General features: G+C 33.1%; 1 protein-coding gene across 6 annotated transcripts in view; it reads right to left on the bottom strand.

The window, feature by feature from the left end:
• Positions 1-1,075: 1,075 nt before the first annotated feature.
• LOC114031830 (protein-L-isoaspartate O-methyltransferase domain-containing protein 1) overlaps positions 1,076-26,035 on the bottom strand; it is a 53,403-nt gene continuing 28,443 nt past the window's right edge. For 5 of the 6 annotated variants that reach the window (XM_027846975.1, XM_027846973.1, XM_027846974.1 and 2 more), the window contains 3 exons: positions 10,735-10,906; positions 8,775-8,898; positions 1,076-3,809 (listed from right to left, as the gene is read on the bottom strand). In XM_027846975.1, coding sequence (XP_027702776.1) covers positions 3,442-3,809; positions 8,775-8,898; positions 10,735-10,906 — 664 coding nt within the window. In that variant the 3' untranslated portion in view covers positions 1,076-3,441. Of the gene's footprint in view, positions 3,810-8,774; positions 8,899-10,734; positions 10,907-20,725; positions 20,916-26,035 lie in introns of all 6 variants that reach the window. The other variant, XM_027846978.1, reaches the window with a different exon arrangement.

The following is a 26,035-nucleotide window of genomic DNA, read 5'->3' as shown; positions in this document are numbered from 1 at the left end:
CCACTGGTTTCAAAATTAGTATTTCTAAATGTCTAACCATGACAGATCCAGTGACTCCCTGTTGCCTCTACGATAAGGGAAGGATAAAGGGAACTTAAAGCCTTTCCCAATGATTGCAGTCTACCTTGTGAAACTGATTACCTTTTGCTTCTTACACTGATCTTCACCCAAACTGGCCTCCTTGCTGTTCCCCGTACAAAACCTTCCTCTCTCCCATTTCCTATAAACAGGTTGTTCCCTGTGCCTACTATGTCCAATCTCTTGGAAGCTCTACCTCCCTTCAGCTTAAGTGCCTCATTCTTGAAAAGACTCTTCCTCCAATTGAATCCCCTACAAAAAATCACTTCTACATCCTCTGTGAAGTTTTATGTTCTGAAGAAAATGTAAGCTCCTGAGGGGCAGGCAATGTCTCACTTCTGTTGTTGTATCTCCAGTTTCTAGAATAATGCCTAGGCACTTGATAGATGCATAAAAAATGGGAGGTAATGTGTTCTTTTCCATATGAAATATTCATAAAATGAGTTTTAATAAAATTCATCATGATCCACAACAATTAAAATTATACTTACCTATGAATCGTGAAACCAGTGTACATACTAGTCCTGGCTATGTCACCAACTAGGTATTATTACTAGGGCATCACACTATGTCACTGGGCATAATTTCCTCTTCTAGTAAAATGAAGCAGACAAGAATTTCATGTCTTATCCAGCTTTAAAATTATAGAATTACATGACCCATCTCTTCCATTTAAAGATCACAGAGGATTGAGGTCATCTAGTCCCACTCTTTCATTTTACAGATTAAAAAAAAACTCCGAAGTTAGGTGACTTGTCCAGAGTTATACAGTGGCTGCATGGTAAGGCAAGGCTTGAGTCCAGGACTTGAAAATTCACATCTAGCACTCTTTTCACTAAACCAAAATGTCTCCTCTAAAATTCCAACGAATTATCATTTGCATCCTACTGTCTCTGTATAATTTACAATTCCATTGTAAACATGAAAAGAATGTTAAGCACAAACCACAAAAAAATTTATTTATTACAATTGTCATTAACAAATGGAAAAGATCTCATTTTAATTTTAATATTGTATTTCTAAGTCTTTATTTAAAGGCAATAAATTTGCAAATGTAAAATGAATGCACCTTTAAAAAAATTTCAATGACAAACATTAAACACAGAGTAATCCTGCTTATCTATTATCCATCTTATCAAGTATACAACATAATGAAATGCAATGAAAAAAAGTCAGTCTTCACATGCAATCCTTTAAGAAAGCTTTCTTCTTGAAGAGGTGATCATTAAAATGAACATCTTTGTACTTTTACATATTGGCTTCGGGCTCCAAAAAAAAGATAAGGATCAAAATGTAAATTTCCCCACATCATCTAGAAAATAGGTGGGCAACTGGAAGTTAAGATTTAAACTTTATCAGAAATAAAATATCCAAATGAAAAGACCCGATAACTAAGCAATATTTCAAAATTTGCCCTAATATACTACTGCTTATAAAAACTTCTAAATGCAACTAACTGCCTATTTAAAAAAAACTGTAAGTGTAATTCTAGTAAATAAAATTTGCTAGAATATTATTTTCCAATAGCATTTACATAGTTTATTCAATTTTGTTGAAAGACCATGAAGATCTATATTCCCTCACAGATACAAAACATAGATCTTTCGGGAAATTACCTTTTAAGTATCACTAAGATACTTTTATTTATAAGTGAAACAAGTGAAGTAGGCAAGTGAAACTTAAAACTCTACATACTTAATTTTAGATTATGTACAGTAGAGCTAAATTTGTATATTTATGTGTTATTACTAATGTTTGAAACTTTATAGGCAGATAATAAACCTGTTATACCATGTTCATATTGGCTAGTTTCCTTAAGCAAATAAAATCAGTACATATTTAAACTGTGATGCTGCTGGTGGTAATAACAGGGCAATGTACTGTGTTTCATTATTTAAAAATAAAATTGATGTAATACTATCATTTCAGTAGTAATTACTTAACATGCAAGTTTTCCTGCTAAGGAATGACTTCCATTGGGCCCAATATACAAAATAATTCTGTTCATAGTGGCTTTTACAACACATTTTACTAAATTTTCTAACTAATTTTTCACTGATATGCCACAACTAAGATTCCAACATCAGGCAGGCTAAAAAAAAGGGGGGGGGGCAATCCATAAGCTAAGGTGAAAATTCCAATAACTTTTCCAAACAAATAAAAAGAAAAAAAAAGGAAAGGAGTCCAATGAGCACACTGTAGGTCCCAAGTTATCCTATGGCTCTTAACCTAAATTTGCACGCACACACATACATACATACACAAAAGCAAAAAACAAATGAATGTATTAAGATCTCTGTGAAAATTGTTTTATACTTGAAAGTTGTGTCCAGAAGCATATAAACGCCCACGTAGCCCTACCTTGTAAAATAAAAATACTCAGAAGTTTAAGTTCCACTTACTAAAGTGCATCTGCTTAACAAAACTAATAGGCCCTGCTATTACAATGATCTAATAAAGAACAGCTAATATTTCTTCATTTCCTACTCTATTAAAATATTAAATGTAGAACAATCACTTTTTCTTTATCAAATGTGTAATAACTATGCCATGAACTAAAAAGGAACTCAATATGATCTTCTAAAATTCTCAAGAACTGGATCTCATTTTAAAACTGTAGCATATTCATACAAACTAAGAGCTACATTAACTCTATTATTTGCTTTAATATTAGCATGATGTTCCCATAAGTTGTCTCTATGAGAGAAACAGTAATTTCCCACCCCCTGTATCTTTTGGCAGTAGCTACAAATACAAAAGTAGCAGGGCTGTCTGTACCAGAGACACTGTATTTTTATTAAAGCCAACTTATTCAGTATCTGTACTCAGTTATTGCACTTATGTATTACCCTGAATACATCTATAACAACCCAGCAATAATGATTGCAACAAAAGTATAGTAAATAAGTCTACAAAGAGTTTGCTGACACTATTAGAAGTAGGGCTTCACGTTTTAAAATCTTTCCTAGAAAAAAATGCCAACAATAGCCACTCAAACCAGAATACATAAACAAATTATTACTTAAGCAGATATAAAATTTCATCTACCCTTCACCCAATACAAATTTGTTAGGATTAATTTTTTTTTTTTTTACCATGCACAAAATCTTGATTAGTTTGGAATACCTCTCTAGGTTAAAACAGCATTTTTTTCAAAATTTAAAGAAAAATAGATTTTATAAAAGGGATTTTCACTATTAAATTTAAGTCTTCCTTATTCTAAGACAGAAATTGGCGATGCTTTTTCATTGTAATTCTGTCTTAATGAAAGCCACAATTGTATCTGTTGATCTACTTATAACAAATGCTACATTTTCAAGAATAAAGGAATTATCAGTAGGCATCCTTTCTACTTCACATGAGTTATTTTTCCCTAAAGTATGTCAAGTATGCTTTTAAAGATTCAGGCAGGGGTAATCTCATGATTTTCTCTCTCAATAGATTTTGAGGTGGTTCCTCTGGCTTCAAGGCTTCATTATGGTCTTTCTCTTCCTCTTCTTTGTGATCTTCTTCCATTTTTTCCTCATCCTCACTGTCTAGAGTCTGAGGAATAAGTTGATTGCCCACAAATACGTATGTGTTAATTCTCTGTTTAACCTTCTTCCTTTTTCTTTTGGGAGGAGCCTTCTGAGAAATACCCTTGGCTTGCATCTCATCATTTATGAAGTTTCTAAGTGTACGCCGAATGTAAATCCTAGCCAAGTCTTGTAGATTCCTGACAGCACATGGGGCTAAAGAAAAAGATAAAAGGTTAAAATAAAGTTTATTTCTTGAAAAAAATACTGCAAAAAGTTAATCTCATACTTCAGTGAATACCAATCATATGATAAAGATTTTTTAAAGGAACTGAAAAGATGGAAGAAAGTGAAATAATGTATTTATCTCAATTGCAGAGCTGATTTTTCCGTTAAAGAAATAGAAGAAATTCTTTAACACAAGATAATAAAATCCAAAAAAATATAATCAACATTCAAATTTGCACTTTCAAATTTGCGACGAGCTTCATAATACATCATCTCATTTGAACCTTACAACATCCCTGTGAGGTCGGTGTTGCAGTTATTATTCCTACTTCATAGGGGTTAAGTGATTAGCCAGAGTCACACAGCTAATGTCAAAGAAATGATCTGAACATAGGTCTCCAAAAGTCCATTACTCTATCCACCTTCTGATGTTGTCTCTTACTACCAAAATTTTTTTGAAAATTAATGATGGGGGAAAATATTTATGATATTATATATGATAGATGTTAAACATTTACAAAAGCTCCACAATGGGACAGATATGAACAATTTTTGTAAGAAAAAACACAAAATGCTCAACCTCATTGATAATAAAAAGAAATACTAATTAAAACTTTCAGGTACCATCTAATTAACATCAACTTGGTAAAAATAATTAAAAGAAAAACAAAAAAACAAAAAAACAAAAAACCCAACTTAGTGCAGGGAGGTGGAGGGTTATAAAACTAGCTATACAAATTTTTTGTAAAAGGAATTATAAATTGATTATGAAGACAATTATAAACAGGCAGAATCTTTTTGGAAGATTATCTGGCAGTAAGCAATAAACACTTTAAAAAAAAATAATGACCTAGCAATTCCATTGTTCATAGTATAACCTGAGAGCATTATCAAAAACAAAACAAAGGTGCTATATATTCAAGGACCTTTATAAAAACATTTCAGAGACTCACAGAATCACATTTGGAAGGTACTTAAGGTCTTTTAGTTTTAATTTTATAACTAGAAACTGCAAAGTAAGAAAATGGTACCAACATAAATGAGTAACAATAAGGTAATGATTAAATAAGCTGTGGCATATTAATACAAAAAGAATACGTAAGATTGAAAAGAAATTACAAGAAATAAAAAGGAATCTGGAAGGACCCCTATAAAATGAAGGAGGGAGGAGAGGGAGACAAAGGACAGAACACATACTATCAATCATAGAAGAGAAAGGTGAATGGTGGAAAAGGTTAATAGGAATGAACAGAATCAGTAGGCCACACATACTTGTCCTCGAATAGAACTAAAATAAGGCCAAGATACCCAGGACACCTAAAACTACAGTCCTAATCCAAAATGAACCCAATATTTTTAAAGCTCAAAAGAAACTAAAATGACCTTTGAAGTAAAGCAGTGATCGAGTGACCTACTATATCTCACCTATCTGACTTTCTAATGTTCCTATGGCTAAAATATTTTAATCCTCTGCTACCCATATCAGGGTCAAATTCAAATCTGGAGCATGTTTAGTAAGGGCTGGAAGCTAAAGTTTACCCTTCTATCTCCTGCATCCAGTATAGTGCCTTGCGCATGACAGGTGCTTAGTAGATGCTTACTGAAAAGAACACACTATGCTATCTATCTCTGTTCTTCCTTCTTCTGAAACTATCTCATCACCAATGTTCTTAATTCTTTCTTGATCAAAGTACCTTGCTTATTCTCCTCTCTTCACTCTTCCCTGGATAATATGTTGATTAAATATGCCCTCAAATACTCTTGAGTTTGCTGAACCAGATTACAACATAAATGGGAAATATTTAACAAATAAAGATATGGCAAAAACACAGTTGTTGATGCGATTTTTTTAAGTCAATATTTGCCTGCAGAGAACCTTATGTATGGCTCAGTGCCCCTTTTCCTTTCTGTCTGAGACTGGACATAACTGGCCTATAGCACAAAAGAGATAACAAGAGTTGAGAACCAACTTTTAAGAACAGCAGCCCTTCAAATCCACAGAATCCTAGGAATGCAATCAAGAGGGAGAAAACGCCTTTGCAGAAGTACCAAAGCCCTTCTGTTATTTCTTATGTTACTCATGCTAGTCTTTTAACAAAACAGAAACACATCCTTTAAGTCACATGGGAATGTACTGCTGCCAAATTGGGGTGTTTAAGGAGTAGCTTAGCTCTGTAGCCTTCTCTCATAACATATGCCCCTTAGCTCTTGAGGCCTTATATCCATCTTCTTCGTGTGATTTCCCCAAATGTGTATATTTCTATGTTAAGCTCAAGGGATATTTCTTGAGCATATTCTATGCTCAAGGGATATTTCTACCATAGTCCATAAAATCCTGAGTTGCCAACAAACCTAACAAATCACTGTCTAAGTTCTGGGCAGAGGGAGAATTATAACTACACTTTGGCAACCTTTTAGCATTAAGAGACCTTAAAATAATATCAGCATGCTTCTTTGAATATTCTCTAGAAAGATGGAAAAAAAGGTTTAAGCTGCTAAATATTTTGGAATTCCCATAGCACTATACCTACTCTTTAATACTTGTTTTTGTTCTACTTCAGGATGGGACCTTGTTTATAAAAGATGAAACAACACCAATCTAGGTTGTTCAAAGTCGATTTCTAATTCAATTTCATATATCAAAATTCAGTTAAAATTATATCTTTGAACTGAAGCACAGTTTATTGTATTAGCAAGGTATAAAGTTTTAAAGATAAATAGGATGATGTACATATTTTTGATGTACATATTATTAACTAAATTGCTTTTTGAGAAAGCTTTTTTTTCCTGTAGATTTAGTGCTTATCAGTAATATGTCAATTTGTTGGTTTTGTCCTGTTTAATTGCAATTTTATACAACAAGTATTTTGTAATACAATTTCATGCAGATTGCCTTAAAAGGGAGCTTCATACATCAAACTAATAATGTTGTAGGGTGCATACAGCAATATAATCATGATGATTGTAATATTATTAGAAAAAGTTGTGTATATGTGTGACTGTATCATGGAAGTGTCTTCTTGACAAAAGTAGTATTCCTTTTTACATTATTGATAATAACTCATGAGACATCAATCTTTGTGCACTTCTAGCCATTCCAAATGTAGGAGGGAAAGTATTTAACTATTTATGACACATTTTATTTATACTATGCCAGAAGGAATACCCATAAAGAAACTATGTATGTATTTTGGGGTTTTCATTTATGCACGTGGTTGTTCACTTGGGGTAAGGTAAAGAAGAAAAAGTGCCTTTAACTGAAAGATAATTCCTGATGGCATAGTATAAATACATAATATGAGAAACAGTATTCTAAAAATAATTAAACTTAGAGTCATTCTTTTTAAATTTATTTCCCCTCTACCATCTTACTACGCCACATTAAAGTCATATTGGTTACAAAAAAATAAATTGCTTTTTTGACCTCTACTAAAAGAGACTTAAAAATTCTTTGCTAATAACGTTTAACAAAAGAATTCTCATTTTTTTAGTGCATTATACCAAAAGAAGTATTGATGTACAACTAAAGTTTGTGACAAACCCACAGGAGGTAAAAGTGTTATGATTATATTTTAAAAAGTTGTTTACTTATTGGAACTTGCTAGAGGTTTTAAAAATAGTATGATCAGGACAATATTTTCATGTTATTTTTAGGTTTTTGACACTTCTATTATAGTCTATTTACTAGAATGTTCTCTGGTGAGAAAGTCATTTTAGTTTTAGGAAAAGGAGACTTGTTCATATAATGTTTAATTCTAAATTCCAAGACTTTTTTTGTGTGTTACTATAAGATGACTGATTAAACAGATTAATGGGATATTCTTAGTTTCAAGAATTTTTAAAAAATCAGCTTACAGTGAGAACTGCCAAAAGGACATATTTTTGAGATATTTCTGATTAACTGATTTTGCCATGCAAAAATACTTTGTCTTATTTCATACCTATCATAATGGTGCTTGTTTAAGCACCTATTTGGGATGCCATAGCACTATGATAGATATAATAGTAATAACATCTCAAATTTGTTATTTCATAAATGTGTTGATATGACCAAAAACTTGTACTTGACACTCATGCTTTATATCACTAGTTATAATACTTATAGGGAATATTACCTAAATAATTACAGTAATTACACCTTTTAAAAACTAGATTCAATTCTACTTTTTAAAATACAACACTAAAATGAGCAGGTAAAATAGGAATGAATATGAGTGCTGATTATTTGTGATTTTATTTTTATACAGTGCTATAGGTGTAGTGGGCACTCAAATGCTTTCTTAACTGATATTTCCTGTGGACTCCAACAATCCACTTATGTTTGATTACCATAATGCTTACAGTTGGGCAATTATAAAGTCAAATTTTTAATGCTGTGCAATGAGGTTATCATTTCTTGAGTTCTCTTTTCTCATTTCCTTTTCATCCATCTACTTTAACTCACATGGCTCCCAATATCAGAAATGTACAGTTGATTAAGGCTAGGAAAAAGATAGACAAAATCAATTTTAAAAAGTCTTTTTAGCAGCCAAAAGTTATACTATATATACTCAATAATTATACAAAAAATCAAAGCTAAAAAAGAAAGGAGGGAATAATGTGGTTGAAATAAGTATACAGAGGAAAAAACATTTTCAAAACAATTCTGCTAATTTGTTATTTTATTATAATACAGCAGTTCACTAAAAGACAAAACAGGGTCTCAATTAGTTTTGGCACAGATTTAGAATTTTATGAAATTTAAAAGGTTCAAGCATTCTTGGAACACAGCCCTATAGAAGTTTCTATTTGCAGCAAAATAACTTCATTATTATCATATATTTAGCAAAATAATCCATGAGTTTCATATGTAAATTAAGAACACAATTTATAAGTGAATGCTGATCTACCTAGAAAAAAATAAAATATTTTAAATACAGCAGTTCTTTGCTCTTAAAGAACAAAAATACTTACGTAATCCCACTGAATCTGGTTTGCTATTGTCATTCCTATTTGGTTGTATTAATGGAGCAAACGAAACGGCAAGAATGTTTTTACTTTCCCAGGTATTCTGTCCAGTTCGCATAATTTGAGTTAACTAAATGAAAAAAATCAAACAATTTAATCTAGGAAAGCAGGCTGCCCAATATTTGTAATAATCTAATTAGATTTACAGCATCACTTTACTTGATCATTTAGGGGAGGTAATCAGAAATTGACAAGCCTTACAAAAAAGTAATCAGATATAAAATAAATAATAAAAAGTGTCTTTTTTGTTACTTTTATGATAGATGCGATTACCATGTACTGTATATAGCGGGTTTAAGTTTTTAGTTTAAAATTAAATTAATACTATATAGGTAAATATAAAAAAGAAGGTTTAGAAGGGCTCAATTTGAGGAAACGCCACTATGTAAGAGTTAAACTCTCAGCCTGTGTTAAAAAGATTTATCTCTGGTTAAGTTTAGCTGGTTAAAAACAAGTATTAATAAAGCTTTAATCATTGTGGTTGTTAATTAACTTCATCACATTCCACTTATATCCACAATAAATTCTGCGAGTCAACAGACAGACCAGTAAATAACGTTAAAGATCAGCAGAAACCCAAAGCTAGTATTGGAAAATCACCAGGTGCCTCTAACACTCACATTAGGCAGTAGTGCCACTTTTGCATGTTATGTGACTAATCACATGTTCCTATGTCAATGTAAAATAAATGTTTATTAATGCACTAAGTAATAACTAACTGAAATCCTTGTTAAATGTCCTAAGGATTGTAATTAAAATTAAAATGCAACTAATATCAGTGAACATAAGGATACCTTCAACACCAGATTTTTTACCCTGTTCATACTGATAATTGCTGTTAATGTTTAATTTCATCAAAATATTTTTGAATCAATTTCTCTGATTATTCTTACAAGTATTTTTTAGAGAATTAATGTTTATTACATTCATCATACCATCCAAGTACATATTTATTAACTATATAATTTTATTAATACAGACAACCAATAATGCAAATTAAACCTCAAAGCAAAATCTTTGGTCAGAGCTCAACAGAAATACAGAATTTTCATACTGGAAAGGATCTTATAAATTACTCTGTGATCTAAGATCTTTTGTTTCGCAGATGAAAGGTTAAGTATTTATTTAAAATCATAGAGTTAGATCTAGAATCAGATATTATGACTGTTAGGTAAATGATTTTTTTCAACTACAAAAATATGCATATTTGCAACAAAATCTGAAAAGTAAATATCCTTACTAACATTCCAAAGTAATCCAAATACACCATTTCTAAAATATAGTTGGGAAAAAAACTTTTTTTTGCTGGGAAGAAAGTAGGGGTACTTATTAAATATTTAAAATTATTTTGAAAAATAGGACTGAGAAAACGTGATGGTATGTAAAGACCTATTTTCCTATCTCCTAAATCATTATGTTGTCTTTTTTTTTGCTACTGGCCAAATGTAAGACTGTTATTCTCTTTAGTACATTTTTGGATGACACGAGTTGTATAAAGTAATGTCAGTGAACTTGGATACTTACAGCATTACCAGAATGTTTTTTTAATTATGGCATCCAAAATAGGGACTTTTGATTTACACATTTTCTAGAATAAACAAATATTTTCAAAACTTCATACAACACTACATTCTTCAAATAAAAGTTTTATTACTTTAGTCACATGAGTTTCAGAAATTCTTATTTCCTTCCTTTTCAGCTTCTCTTTTCTTTATTAAATTCATCTTGATAATAGGTGATCATAAAAAGGATACTCATCTATTGGTTAAAAATTACAAATATATTTTATACACACACACACACACATACACACAAACTTATAAAGAACTATTACTATAACCTATGAAACAGAAAATTCACATGTATGTTTCTGATACCATTAAGGGAAAAGATTAGTGAAAGTCACCTGATCTTCTATAGGCATGACAAGAATACCTCCCACTTTCAATAATATTTTCATGTAGTTTTCATGGTCTTTCTGGACACCAGCTCCACAATAAATCCGGTCATACTGATGACTATCAGATGCTATCTCGAGGCAGTTACCAACCACAAATGCTGGTTCACAGAACTCAAATCTGTAAGGAAAATAATGTGCATGTGTAAATATTCATTTCAGGACAATTCTCTTTCAAGAAAGATTAATCTAGAAAAAAAATTTTAATGTCATTCATTAAGCAATATTATTAACTTTAAAGTCTGGGATTCTATTAGATTATTCTATCCAAGTTTAATATAAAATTTTGAACACCAAATGGGTTCTATTTCATTATCAAAGGAAAAGAAAATCAAATATTAACTTACGCTTAGATATATCTAAAAACTATTATTAAAGTAAATAACTACATCTAATGAAATCTTACTACAAGTTTGGTCTCATCATCTGCCAAAATAATTTGCAATGCAAGCTAGAATTCAGGGAAACAAAGACTTGGGCAAATTCCTTCCCAATGAAAAGGAAAATATTCATGGGTAAATGAAGTTAGGAAGGCTCTAGAGAGTATTTATCTCACTACTATTAAACAGCAATAACTTTTAACCACATGGGAAGTCATTTCCATTTTGTTTACCATAATCACTGCACACTAGTACAACATTATGAGCCCCTAGGACTGAGAATATTCCTGCTAAATTTAGGTTGAGGAACATTTCAAAACTAAGATACTACACTGAAGAGGAATAAGAGGAATACCCTGAGGTATCATGGCTTGTTGCCCTCCTGCCAGACATAAATAGGAAGAAAATAATTGGATCATAAATCAGGTGCCTTTTAACCCTGCCAACTCTTTCTAACTACAATATGGTTTGGAATAACTCAACTGCCTGTGTTCTATCAAACACACAAAAACAGCCTCTAGGGGGAAACAGATACCTTTTTAAAGTCTTCATAAAGTTTAAACTATAAATATTTTCTTTGGTTTCTGTTAACTGTTATGTTGAGTTACTTTATAAAAGACAGTACATACATCCAAAATAACTAAAAACTTGGCAAAACATTTACCTATAAAGAAAAACAAGCCAGTGGCATAATATGGAATCCAGTTTTTGGTATCTAAAATTCTTCAGCTTTTAAGTGAAGAGTGATAAAGTATGTAGAATTAAGAGTGATAAAGATAGCATTACAAAGCCAAGACATTACTTGGAAGCAAAATAATTTTTAGGGAAAGCTTGGGCATCTGGTAGGGAAAAAAAAAGCAATTCCTAACTTTCCAATTGCAGTTTGTGTCCAAAATAAGGAGGTAACAGTTCTACTTACTGTTCTTTGCATTCATCAGACCACATCTAGAATACTGTGTTCAGTTCTGAGTGTTTTATATCAACAAACTAAAATATATCCAGGAGAGACTAACCGTGACAGTGAAGGGATTTGAACCTATGTGATATAGCAAAATGAACTGGGAATATATTTACTCTAAAAATTAGGACTTACATACAGGATATTACAACAAATTTCAAAATATTTTAAGGACTGCCATATTCTAGGGGACAGAACTGGGATCAATGGATGAGGAGTTATATAGAGAAGCAGATTTCTTCTACTTAAAAACTAGAGTCAACAATTTTAAGTATTCAAGCAGAGAACCTACTATTAATAACATCTCTTCAATTAGTAACATATTGGCCTACAAGATCTCTAACACCCCTTTCAATACTTAAAACATAGGCTTCTAAGAAAACCTATTCTATCAGAATGGAACACTCATATTGCTATAGCCAAAATCTTACATTTCATGGAACCATTTTAGAAATTTCAAGAAAGCAAAGTTACTTGACAGCTATCTTTTTAAATGTAAAGGATGGACCAGGAATAAGTTTGGCCTTAAGACAGGTCAATCTGATGAAGTTATGTCTTCTTGGTGTCTGAATATACTCTGCCCCCAGAATGATTAAGTCTCATGTTCTCATGGATGATTGATTTAATAGGTATAAAGAATTTCAACTGAAAATAAAAATAGTAATAACTGTGATTTATATTAAGAAGTAACCTGGAAAAATGAGGAGAGAGAGCTGGCTTTAAAGCCAGATGGACATGAACTCAAATACAGCCTCTGACACATGGTGGCTTTGTGACCCTGGACAACTCAAATAACTTCTCAGTCCTCTAGACAAGAGGTACCAAACTCACAAGCTACAGGTCACCCTCAAAACTGCCTGAACCAGATCATAAAGTTATTGGGACGTGTTTATGAAAATAAAAGCAAAATGCAACAGAGATGTTAACTATGGTATTCTAAAGTAAGTATTTACAGGCTGCATATTTGAATGACACCACTGACAACTTTATAATAATATAAATTGCAGAGAAGGTACTAACCTTCTCTAGTAGGAATTTTCTCATTTGAAATCCTCTAAACCAATGAAATCACGTGAAAAATCACAAATCCAGTTCCTATGCCAACAATAAGATTTTCAAAAAATGTTTTACAAGTTTGATCACAATTGAACCTTAAAATAATCACAAGTAAATACTGTAGGTATCATACTTATTTAGAGGTGACAAAATTGAGTCATACAGAGTAAGTAACTTACTCAGTCACAAATCTATATTAAGGGGGGCAGCTAGGTGGTACAGCGGATAGAGCACCGGCCCTGGATTCAGAAGAACCTGAGTACAAATCTGGCCTCAGACACATAACACTTACTAGCTGTGTGACCCTGGGCAAGTCACTTAACCCCTATTGCCCAACCAAAAACCAAAACCAAAAAAAAAACAAAAACAAAACAAAACCAAATCTATATTAAGTGCAGGAAGAAGGATGTGAACCCTGGTCTTTCTGATTCTAAATCCAGAACTCTATCCACTAGGACTACATTGCCTGTCCTCTTGTGTCTCAGTTAAGTTTAGTATCCTTATGGAGTAAATACTTTGAAGAAGGGAAATAAGCTTCCATTCAGTTCTGCAAAGTCCAAATAATTCACAGCAGTAGTCAGGTTTTGCTCGTCCACATTTTACTGTGCTCCATTGCTGCTCCTTCAGTTCCCAGGGCCACATGCTTGGTTCAAAAACTCAAACTACCTCCAAAACATATCCTCAGACACTGCCACTGCTAAATCTGAAGGAGCTCTCTCAATGGTGGAGGTATGCAGGCTTTATTTCCCCCGGGACCCAGGTCAGCTCTTGGAACTCTAATTTCTAGTCTATGCACAGTCTATGGATTTCTCCTCTACCAATCAAATTTGTATGCTTTCTTTTATACGAACATCAATGAGCCACAACAACCTGTGTGAATCATATCAATCACAAACTAAGACAATCACTCCATGGGGCTGTTAATACCTCTCAAAGTGTCGGAGTATTTCATGCCTACTAAAAATCCCAAATTACTGAAATCATCAAGTCTATGAACAATCTTCTACATAAAAAATAATCTCATCTATAATATAAACCTATGGCAATGACATGATCTAGTAATCAGTGCATGCTATTAGAATACAACTTGAATGAGAATAGGGATTGTTTAATTTTTGTATTTATATACCCTACATGTGGCACAGTGCCTAGCATAAATAAAGTAGGTGCTTAACATGCAATTTTGTTGCATACTGCTTTGTATGAGACTCTAGCTAGATATGGTGACCAGGAACAAAAAAAGTCTCCCTCAGTCTAGAATATACAGTGTCTAATCTCAACTGAGCCCTCAGGGCAGCAGTGTAATCCCTTTTACTCTACTTTAATTGAAGCTTTAGCCCATTCAGCAAAGTTGTTGCTCCAAAATGACTTTATTGATAACGATCACCAAGAGTTCCCTCTTCTTCTCTCTTAGCCAAACTCCCTATCTCATTCTCCTATATCCCTCCTTTACTCCAGTATCTGATGCTGGAGGTCCCATCTCACCAAGGCCCCCTCTCACCTTCTCCAGCATATTGCTTTCTCTACCATCACTTCTCTCTCTAATCTTTCAATCTCCTCCTATTTACTGAGTTACTCAACCTGTGACCAAGAAACATAATCAACTTTTCTCCATGCTGGAGAACATAAACTCTCACTAAATCCTACCACCCTCTCATTTTCTCTCTTCTTCCCTTCTTAGCCAGACTCCTGGAAAAAAGCCATCTCTTCTTCATGCCTCTGCTTCCCCTCCTCCAAATCCCTTATAATCTAATTTTCAGCTTCATGACTCAATTGAAACTGCTCTCTCCAAAATTACTAGCAACCTTTTAATTATCAAATATGAAGGTCCTTTTCTCACACCTAATCCTTCTTGACCTTTGCAGTATTTGTTGTTTTCAGTTATGACCCTATTTGGAGTTTCCTTGGCAAAGATACTGAAGTGGTTTGTCATTTCCTTCTCCAGCTCATTTTACAGATAAGGAAACTGAAGCAAACAGGGTTAAGTGATTAGCACAGGGTCACACGGCTAGTAAGTGTCTGGGGCCAGTTTTGAAGAAGAGTCTTCCTGATTCCAGAGTATTATCCATTGTGACACCTAGCTGCCAGGTATATGACATGACCAAATTCTGCACCTGGATATACTTTTTTCTCTGGGTTTCATAACACTGCAGCTCTCTCTTATTTTTCCTGTAACCTATTTAACCAATTCTTCTTAGTCTGTGAGGCTCTCCTCTTCTGTTACTACACATTCTCTCTTAGTAACCTTGTAGCTCCCATGAGTTTTAATTATTCTTTCTATGTAGACAAGACCTAGATCTATATATCTAACATCAGTCTCTCTCCTGAGCTCCAGTCCCACATCACCAACTGCCTACTTAACATTTCAAACTAGATGTCCAATAGAAATTTCAAATTCAACATGTCCAGAAAAGAACATCATTCCCACAAAACCAATATCCCCTTTTCAGAATTTCCTATTTCTCATGTTTAGCTTTCAATCCACTAAATACCCCAGATTTTTTCCCTAAAACTGCTAAGTATACTATTATATCCCATCTAATTCTAATACATCCCTTCAAGATTTTACCCATCATTTGAGCTGAGATGTTTTCCAATGTTATCCTCCAACATTTTTGCTAGTCTGCTAAGTTGAGTTACCTATATATTTAGTAAGTATTCCACTTATTACTTTATCCAAGTACTTAAAAGCAAGGTGTTATGACTTTTTTAATTGCATTTCTAGGACTTTCTAGAGTATCTTTCAGAGCCTTGTACTGAGGTGATGGTAGGGGTACCACTACTAATCAAGGTTAGCAGAAGTTGAAATGGCTAAGGTCACACTATCAGTATATGTCAGGGTTGGAATTTGACCTCTAAGCCTTCCTGATTATGAGACCAGTTTTCTATTCACTACTTTTGTATCTTATCTTGTATCTAGTAATACACTTGAGATATCTGCTTAAATTTGAATTTATATAAAATTGTTCAACAGCATAGGCCCAGGACTAAACCTTACAGCAGTCTACTAGAACCCTGTGACTACCCCATATTATTTTGACATGTTTAAAATCTCTTTTGCTATTTTGCCTTACCTCAAAATAACAATCTTTACTTAAAATAATTCATAAATGATTTTGTCTACTGAATATGCAACCATATCATATTTTATGTGGTTATATGAAATTTAACTGAAAAAATAAAATGCAATTCACTTTTTATTAACACTCAAAAGCATCAGTAATCAAATATATTTTGCAAGTGTTTAGAAAACTTCCATATCAAAATGAAAATATACCAAGAACATCCTTAGTTGCTAGGCTAAAAGATTACATAAAGTACAAAATCACAGTAAATAATTTTTCAGTGTACAGTTTCAAATAGCTTTGTTACAGGTTTGGTAGCAGCATTTTTTGTCTCCAGTCATTTAAAATATAACTAAAGATTCTAATACACTCAGAGCAAATAAGTTTCTATTTAATTAAATAAAAATAACATTTTTGAGAAGTATCATGGCACTAAACCTGAGAGTCCTGAAGACCTATATTTATATTATAATTTTGATAGATAATAGCTCTTACCATAAGTAAATCACTCAACCTGTCTGTGCCGAGGCAACTCTTTAAATCTGTAAATTGTAATTAAATTTGATGATTGAATTGAGTAACATAATTTTTTCCCAAAATCCTCTGAGAAAAATGTGAACCAAGAGTTGAAATACTGGCATGATTTAAAAAGGGGGGCAAAGGCATTGAATGACCATAGTTATCTTCTTTTGCAACGCAAAAGAATATCAAATTCTTCAGTATTCTTAGTACCATAAGCCCAATTGCTAGTTTGACCTTTTCAGACCTGACAACAGAACGATTAGGTTAGGTTTGATTTGGGGACAAAATGAAATTTGTATATATGTCACTGACCAATTAACAAAAGGTTTACTTTGTTCTAACCCAGCAAAGAAATGCAACAAGAATGCAGTGGCTTCTATAGACACTGACCTTCTTGTCTACCGACACCTGCAAGGTATGGTGATTTCAGACAGCTTTAAGTAAGACTGGCCTCTGACTCCACATAGATGAGACTTTCTATTTACCCTTAGGTGATCAGAAAGCCACAACACTTTGTATTTTGAATTTTGCATAAATAACTGCACTCATAGGCTCACAGATCTAGATAGAAGAGACTTCATAGGGTACCCTAGTCTACTGTTCAACTTCTACACTTAAGGAAACTGAGGTTGAAGCAAAAAACAAAAACCAAATTGGCCTGTCCTGAATTCATTCCATTAGAATATAAATTCCCCAAGACTTTGCATCCCCAGCTCTTGGTATTTTATACCCTAAACCCTGTGTCTTGAACATAGTAGATCCTTAATAAATGTTTGTTTGAGATAATGAAAATAAATTTATTTCTGATTTTGACCATGTGAAATGTATAATCCTATGATTCAAAGTAACGCTAAATTCTTTCATTAGACTTTAACACTTTGTTTCTGAGTCATATTGGAAAGACACATTTTTTTTTAAATCACCAATTACTATTTTCCTCAAATAGCATCAGTTTTTCCATTTGACACTGAAAGATTAAAACAGATGTCATTTTTATTATTTAATAGACATATTCTTCACGTTTAAATTTTCAGAATTATCCCACTTATCTAAATTTAATTCACCAGCTAACATTCCAAATTATCTATCTGAAGAAAGATTTACAGTATTTTCATTGGTCCTATGGATATCTGTGTATTACCACGGACATCTGCCATATCTTACTTAAACCTTTTCTGCCAAACTCTGATGCTTTTGATATTTCCTCTTCCTCAGAAGCTGAAAAAATACAGATAAATCCTGTTAGGAAGTTCTTGAAGTCAAACTGAATTCTCTCCTGCTTTAAGTTTCTCTCTTCTTGTTTAGTTCTTCAGGCACATGAACAAGACCTGTAATATAGCTCTAAGTAAAATCCTTTACATACTTAAGATGGTTATTAAGTCTTTCCTTAGACTTCTCTTCCATAAGCAACCCTAAACGTTCAAGCATACTAATCTGTTAACCTATCTTCTCTTAAAACCTTTTATCAAAATTAATATATTTTGAAAAGTACCTGACATCTTTAATATCATCTGTAAAAAGAATGTATCTGTTTTCAAACGTAAAACTAAACCCAAAGAGATTTTCTGACTCTTATACATAATAATCCTCTTAATACAACAAAGTATCACTGTATCCTGTTTTCACATAACAGTACTACACTATCAACTCATATTCCTTTTTGTTTATCTTAACTACCATTTTTTTTCCCCCTTCAGTACCTATTACAAGTCAGCTCCAGAAATTTTATCTTGCATGAAATGTAGTAGTCACACCAGATTGTTCAAGGTTCCTTTCAATCCTATAATTATTTCAAAACATATCTCAACATGTCATCTGGTAAGACTGCAAAAAGCAGTTGTCTTTTGCTTTTTCAGTGTCCACTGGGTCCATGAAATTGTACACACACTATTCTATTCTTTTCTCCAGTGACTGATTGCTAGCTTTATATGTATATGCGTGTACACACACACACACACACACCCCCACCTCCCATACACATATGTAGTGTAGCTGTATGCTTGTAACAGTGTAGCTGTTAGCAAAAAAGGACATGATTTTAAATGCAGACACAGAAAAAAAAATTAAATAACACTGTATCTTTCATAGTACACTTATTCACATCTTCATTCAACAATAAATTACTGTGCTAAAACTAAAATTTTTCCTTTCATAGGCTCCGGAAAACACAATAGTAACAGCTACTGGGTAGTGCTTGAGTACTCAAATATCCTCAATCCCTGAGTAAGAGCTAGTGCTGGCTATATTTAGTATTGTCTAGACAACGTTAACTTATTTTGATAATATGCTAGAGCCTACTTAGATGGCTCACCATAGCTAATTTAATCAGCCATAACATTTGTGGATATGACAGAACATTTTCCATCAATTATAATGCTGAGATCAATCCATTATCATAAACCGAAAAACAGAAGTGCTACAGAACTGGTATCAGATTTGTACATAAAGACCAATGGGATATCAACTGTACTTTTAGGCATCTGTGAAGTTATACAGTTAAAATACAAACAATTAAAACTGAAAATCTAAGTGTTCCGGATGGGAGAATTTCTAGAAAAAAATCACTGAACTGTTTTCATGAATTAATAAGCATGAGCATATGGCTTGAGGAATCTTTTTGATAATTTATAATCTGGAGGTAGAGTGATAAAAATTAGGTTGAGAGTGATTTTTAGAAGTCTGTGATTATAATTATCAATATATCCAAATCATACCTAGATAAATATACACAGATAGACATGCACATATAAATCACAAATATCATGTTACATATACCAAATGTGTGTGTGTGTGTATGCAGACATATATTACTAGAAGGCCTTGACAAACTATTTCAAGCAGACAATATGATCTAGGAAATTACACCTCTCAAAAACAAACAAACAAAAAAAAAAACCGGCAAAGACTCTAAAGTTGTAAGGGCAGGTAAATGGCACCATGGAAAGAACACTGGGCTTAGAATCAGGAAGATTCATCTTCATGAATCAAATGCAGCCTCAGACACTAAGCTGTGACGCTGGACAAATCACTTAACCCTGCTTGCCTCAATTTCCTCATCTGTAAAATTGAGGTGAAGAAGGAAATGGCAAACCACTCCAGTATCTTTGGCAAGAAAATTCCAAATTGGGTCATGAAGAAACGGATATAACTGAAACAACGTAACAATTAAAGTGATATTACTCCATATGGTTCTAATTTTACTTATGGCATCATGCTTTTCAGAAATCTTTGGGTTTTTAGTCTCCAAATGTCAGTTGAAACAATTCCTTTTTCAAATGTAAGTGAAATGAAAAGACAACTTCTAGTCTTTGAAGGAAAAACATTGTGACCATTTTTTTTTCCTACAGTGTTTTAACATCCTCCTGAATCAAAGTTCTCTTTAAAATCAGAGGGCTATGGCAAGCCATTCTAGAGGAAAATAGTTCAGCAATATTTTGCATTAACCAGAGGTTCCATTATGTACTCTGTTTATGGTGATCTACTGACAACATAGTTCTGAAAATATTAATGACTACAATTAGATAATGAAAATACTTTTCAAAGTCCAGTATCAATATATTCCCATTGGTCTTTTTTTCCCCATACCTGGAATGCAAGCTCCCTAGCTTCTACGAAGGCTCAGCCCACATACCATCTCCTCCATGTAGTATTTCCTGATTTCCCCCAGGTATTAGTGCTCTCTCCCTCCAGAAATTACTTGGTATTTATTTCTCTAGATTAATTTTGTAATCTCGCAGTAGAATGCAAGCTCCTTGAAGGCAGGAAGGACTTTCTGGGGATTTGTATCATCAAGTGAATATTAACAGTGCCTTACACAGAATAAACATTCAATAAATGTTTGAAATTAAAAATTATCTCTTAGCATTTTCTTTAGTGAAAATGGAAAATGATACATCAACTTAAATAACTTTCAGGAAAAACATTTTCCTAAGAATAACACTAGGATCTTGATCACTTACCTTTGCTGTGGTTTTCACTGGGATGTGAATGTTGTAATATCTTGATCGTGAGATGGACAGGTGATTTCTTTCACAGCTGGGAACCTTGCCAACTTGCCCATAAAATTCTTTTGATAAGCTGCTAGGAGATCAGGGTGACCTAGCCTTGCCCTGCAGCTTCCCTCTTAGATGGACATTCTAGGTCTAGGAGCTGACCAAGAGTAGAAAAAACAACATTCCCCTTCAATATACTGTTGAAGTGGGGTTTGGCATTTTGCACATCTATTTCACAATGTGCCACAGAAATATGTCATTACATCTGGGATATATTTGTTTATTTTTTTAAAAGCCCATTAACTAATTTATTAAACTATTTTCTCTTAAAACATTTTTTATCAATTAACGTATTTGAAGGAAAAAAACTAGTTGGAACTCTTATAAAAGTTCAAAATTTCAAAAATTGAGGGTGGAAAGAGAAGCAGATAAATTCTTAAATGTCCAAAAACATTTACACCACTGTAACTTCAGAGAAACTTGCAACCAACAGGTAATAGAAAAATACGGATAAAGGGAAAAAATAAATATTGATTTTCCTCCATCAATCCTGGTTCCCAGGGGATTATCCCCTTTCCACTTAAAGCACAGCATAAAACTGCTCACTTCCCCTAGAAGTTATATGTAATTTAAAAACAAACCAAAAAACAAAAAAAACAAAAAAAACAAAAAAAACCTTACAAGCAAGCCTTTCAGACAAGACCCCAGAGAATCTGACTCTCCCTTTACCTCCCTCCTCCAACCCTCTGGACAATTACGTTCACAAATAGTTTTGGGGGGTTTTATGGATATACTGAAATGTTTCCAATTAAAGCTAAAAGTTTTATTTTGAAGATTACACTCAAATATTGAATGTTTTTTTATTTTTTATTTTTATTTATTTTTTTTTTAGGCAATTGGGGTTAAGTGACTTGCCCACGGTCATACAGCCAGTAAGTGTCAAGTGTTTGGCCTGAGGCCAGATTTGAACTCAGGTCCTCCTGATTTCAGGGCCAGTACTCTATCCACTACTCCACCTAGCTGCCCCTTGAATGCTTTTTAAAACCAAGTTTTCAATATTTCATTTAATATTTCACAGAAACCTAAGGAATAAGAGTATTTATTGCTGATCCTAGCATTCACTAGAAACTGCTGATAAGCAACTCTGCTTATATTTTTCCACATTTATTTCACTTTAAAAATGAAATCCATATGCATGGTCATATGAATTTATTAGGTAAAAAAGACCCAGTGTATTTTAGGTAATTCCAGAATAGATGGAGTGATAAATATACTTTATTAAATATATTTATTAAGTTAATAATGAGAGTAAACATAGCTTGATAGAGGAAAAGCCTTGGAGCCAAGGAAGATCTCTGTCCTCAATTACCTAGTTGTGTGAACACAGGCAAGTTGATTAACCTGTCAATGGTCAAGGTAATTTTTTGAGACAATTTATAGAGTTCAGTTGTGATTTACATGAGGAATCATGAAATCATACATCAGAAAAAATACAAAGAAATCTCAATGAGACAAGATGAGGTCATCAACCCAAAAAGTAAATGATAAATCCAGTTTTTCATTAAACTCATTTGGAGAGAAAAAAAAAAACCTTTGCATATTTCTGAACAAATGTGGACTATAAGGGAAAGATGAAATGAAATTGAAGCTAATACATCTTGGTTTCCATCCATATCTACTCTCCTCTTTCCCCTACCTATAAGTTATTTTTTTCCCTGAAATTCACAGGATCTTAGATATAGAGCCAGAAGTGGAAGTCCATACAAAGTAGTACAAACTGTATTTTAGTTGTAACAATTGTTGAACTTTGAGGATAGAAAAGAGATCTTAGCGGTAGAACCTAGACTAAACTCAGGTTTCCTCATTTCTAGGCTTTTACCAGATAATTGTTAAATCATTTCAACTCTTGCTTGAAAAAAACTCTAAAGTTTTATACAATAATAAATTTTCTGAATCTTAAGGATGAGTTTTTCCCATGAGCAGCTGTTTTTCTTTTTTAGTGACATTTTAAAACATGTATTATTAATCAGTCAACTCATTAAGAGTCTGCTATAAACAACAAACTCTGAGATACAAGTATATACTGACATAGTCCATGCCCTCAAATTACTACCTAGTCAAATGAGCTCAACTCATTTATGAAATTTACGAAGACTACTACATATAAAGCACTGTGCTAGATAGGGCTGCAAAGATAAACTAAACAAGCCTTGCTCTAAGGAGCTTATAGTCCACTGCAAGGATACTGCATGTACACATGACTAAAAACAAAGTCTTACAAAGGATCAATTTTAAGGACAGAGCATTATAATACACTAGTACGGATCAAGAAAAACACATTATAGGAAACAACACCTGAAACGTGCTTTGAAGTTAGGGATTCTGAGGCTCAGGAAGACTAAGTACATCCCAGAAACACAGGACCATCTAACTGTTAAAAGGCAAAGATAGTGGCAGGAGGCAGAATGCATTGAGGATAATAGAGGGCAGGTCAAACTAACTGAAAAGAGTAAATGGAAAATAGTATGAATTAAGACTAGAAAAGTAGGAATGATGTGTATGGTAGGTTTTAAATGCCAGACAGAGGATTTCGTATTTTACCCTAACAGTAACACAAATTCTATCTAGGAAAATAAAATATGTCCAAATAACTGGGTGTACATAGATACTGTACCTTATTTCAAATTATAAATGCCTAGTAGAAGACGAAATCTTTACCGCTGCTCCTACTACTACCCTCTGGGGCCAGTCAGAACAAGACTACACCCTCTTCCAGGTGAGAGAACTTCAAAGACTTCTGAATAGCTATTACACCACCCCCTTAGTATTCTCTTCTTCAAGCCCTAGTGTTTCAATTCACAGCATCAAAAACAAACAAACAAAAACAAACCTAAACATATCTAGTCCTCTTACTAGTTTGGTTGTGCCATCCTGGTTGGCTCTAGTACTTATTATCCATATTCTTCTTAAAATTTGGTACCCAAAATTGGACCCAGATGTGATCTGGCCAGGACAGAATTATCTGGGATTATCACTGCCTCCTTCAGTATAGACTATAATGGACTTTTATACACTAACTCTTGGCAGTCTGGTGAAACCTACAGAGCCCTTCCTCAAAATACTTTTAAATCCATAAAATACATAGAATTAAAAAGAAAATGAATAATAAATATTACACACATATATACGCACACATATATGTATTGTATACATGTATGAATTAAACCAAGTTCATAGACCCCACTAAGAACCCTATTATCTATCTAGACTTTCCAAACACTATAGAGTAGTCTAAAACATTGCTAGATCTTCTGGCCGTCAAGCTGCTCTACTGACTCAGACTGAACTTGTAGTCCACTAAAACTCCCAGGTACTTTCCCACAAGAATTGTTGACTAGCCATATCTCCCCTCCCGCATTCAGTATTTGTACAGTAGTTTTTATTTTACCTCATGTGCAAAGTTTTATTGAAACTAAAATTTGGGGGTTCTGTTCAATCAGTCAACAAGCATGTATTAAGCATCTAGTATGTGCCAGGCATTGGGTTTACAAAACTAAAAATGAAAAAGTCCCTACCCTCAAGAAGCGTACAGTCTATTAAGGAAAAATATATACACAAATTAAATGCCTAAAGCAATCAAAAAGCCTCATCTGATGTTCAACTATCCATTTTCTTCCTGTTCCTCTTTAACACAGACCAACAGATATTAGGCATGTTTTCATTCTTGAGATCCCTTTATCTTCAATAAAGAAAGACATGCATACTAGAGTCAACATTTTGAATATATAATCTTAATCTGAAATATATAGCTTCAGTTTGGCTTGTAGGAACATAGAGACAAAAGGGCAGAACGCTGATATAAAGATTTTCCTTCCCTAAGCATATTAGAAAACCAGAAAATGAAATAAGTTATATTTCTGTAGCTTATTCCTGTGAGGTAGTTCATGCAAGTATTATCTCTAACATTATCTCTATTTTATGGATTATGAACCTATTCCATCCCAAAATATTCTTGAAAACATCTCAATATAATTATTCATCTACCGTTAAATAGAATCAATCCCAACTACTGTTGTTGTTACTGTTGTTATTAACAAAAAAAAAGGGAACATACTCCTATACCTACTAACTGGTTAAAAAAGCCAGTCACCTTATAGAAGGTGATTATTTTTGTTAAGCTTTAAGAACATTATAATTTATATTTTAGGATAACATTCTGAATTCTAAAAGTTAACAAATTTCAAAACATTGAACTTAACTCTTCCATAGTTTATTCAAGGGTAAGACTGAATTGTTTCAAAATAAGTTATAATACTTAAGAATTATCCTACAGTCTAATGTTTACCCAATTAAAAACAAAAATCTTTTAGGGCAAAATATTCATAAACAAAAATTCCAAGAAATTTTTAAATCTCATAACCAAATGTATTTTGTATTTACTACATTTCAACTAACTTATAAAAACACATAAAACTCAAAGTAGAGGAAAGCTGACAATTTTCATTTTGAGCCAAACATGCATTGCTAATTCAAAGTTTGAAAAATCAAATGGGACACGCAACATTTTTTAAAAAGCAAAAAAATAACCTGATGTCTATTTTATGCATTATTATGCCTTTTTTTACTTTGGTGATCAAGAAAGACAGGGTTACTGCCACTTGACAGAATGAAGTCTGAGTTCCATAAAAACTTGTATAGGAGGATGCTGTACTGTTCAAGTTACATCCCAACTCCTGTTCTACTTTGCATTAAGGTAGATTATGAAGCCCTCTTACAATTGGGAAAATTATCCCATACGATGTAATTTTTAAAAAGACCTTATACATCTTATAGTCATTGGAATGTATAAAACAGTATGTACTACCCTGATTGAAAACAAAGCTATCATTTTTGTATTTTATTTTTATAGAAACTGCTTTTTTAAAAAATGACAAATAGAAAATATTGAGGTATTATTTTCATACATTTAGTTAATCACACCTACCAGAGGCAGATACATAAATGTCACTAGAAGAAGTTTAGAAAATTGGGGCTCAGAATTCATGGAATTTGAAAACAGCAGATCTGGCATTCCTAAACTGATATGCAAACAGCCATCCCAGCTCAGTAGCTGAAAGAATGCCCCTTTCATTCTTGGAGATTTCCCTCCCTTTGGTACTAAAAACTGCCACTCCCTGAACAGAAGAGGACAGGAGGAAGGGATGAAAGGGAAGAAAAGCTCTCTCTTATATACATTCTTTTATTCCCTCCGTCACTCCCTTTGTCCCAACACAGTAA

The sequence above is a fragment of the Vombatus ursinus genome, unplaced genomic scaffold (assembly GCF_900497805.2).
Source record: "Vombatus ursinus unplaced genomic scaffold, bare-nosed wombat genome assembly UNPS02015255.1, whole genome shotgun sequence".
Taxonomy (NCBI): domain Eukaryota; kingdom Metazoa; phylum Chordata; class Mammalia; order Diprotodontia; family Vombatidae; genus Vombatus; species Vombatus ursinus.
The sequence above is the reverse complement of the archived record's forward strand: the minus strand, read 5'-3'. Positions and strand labels throughout refer to the sequence as shown.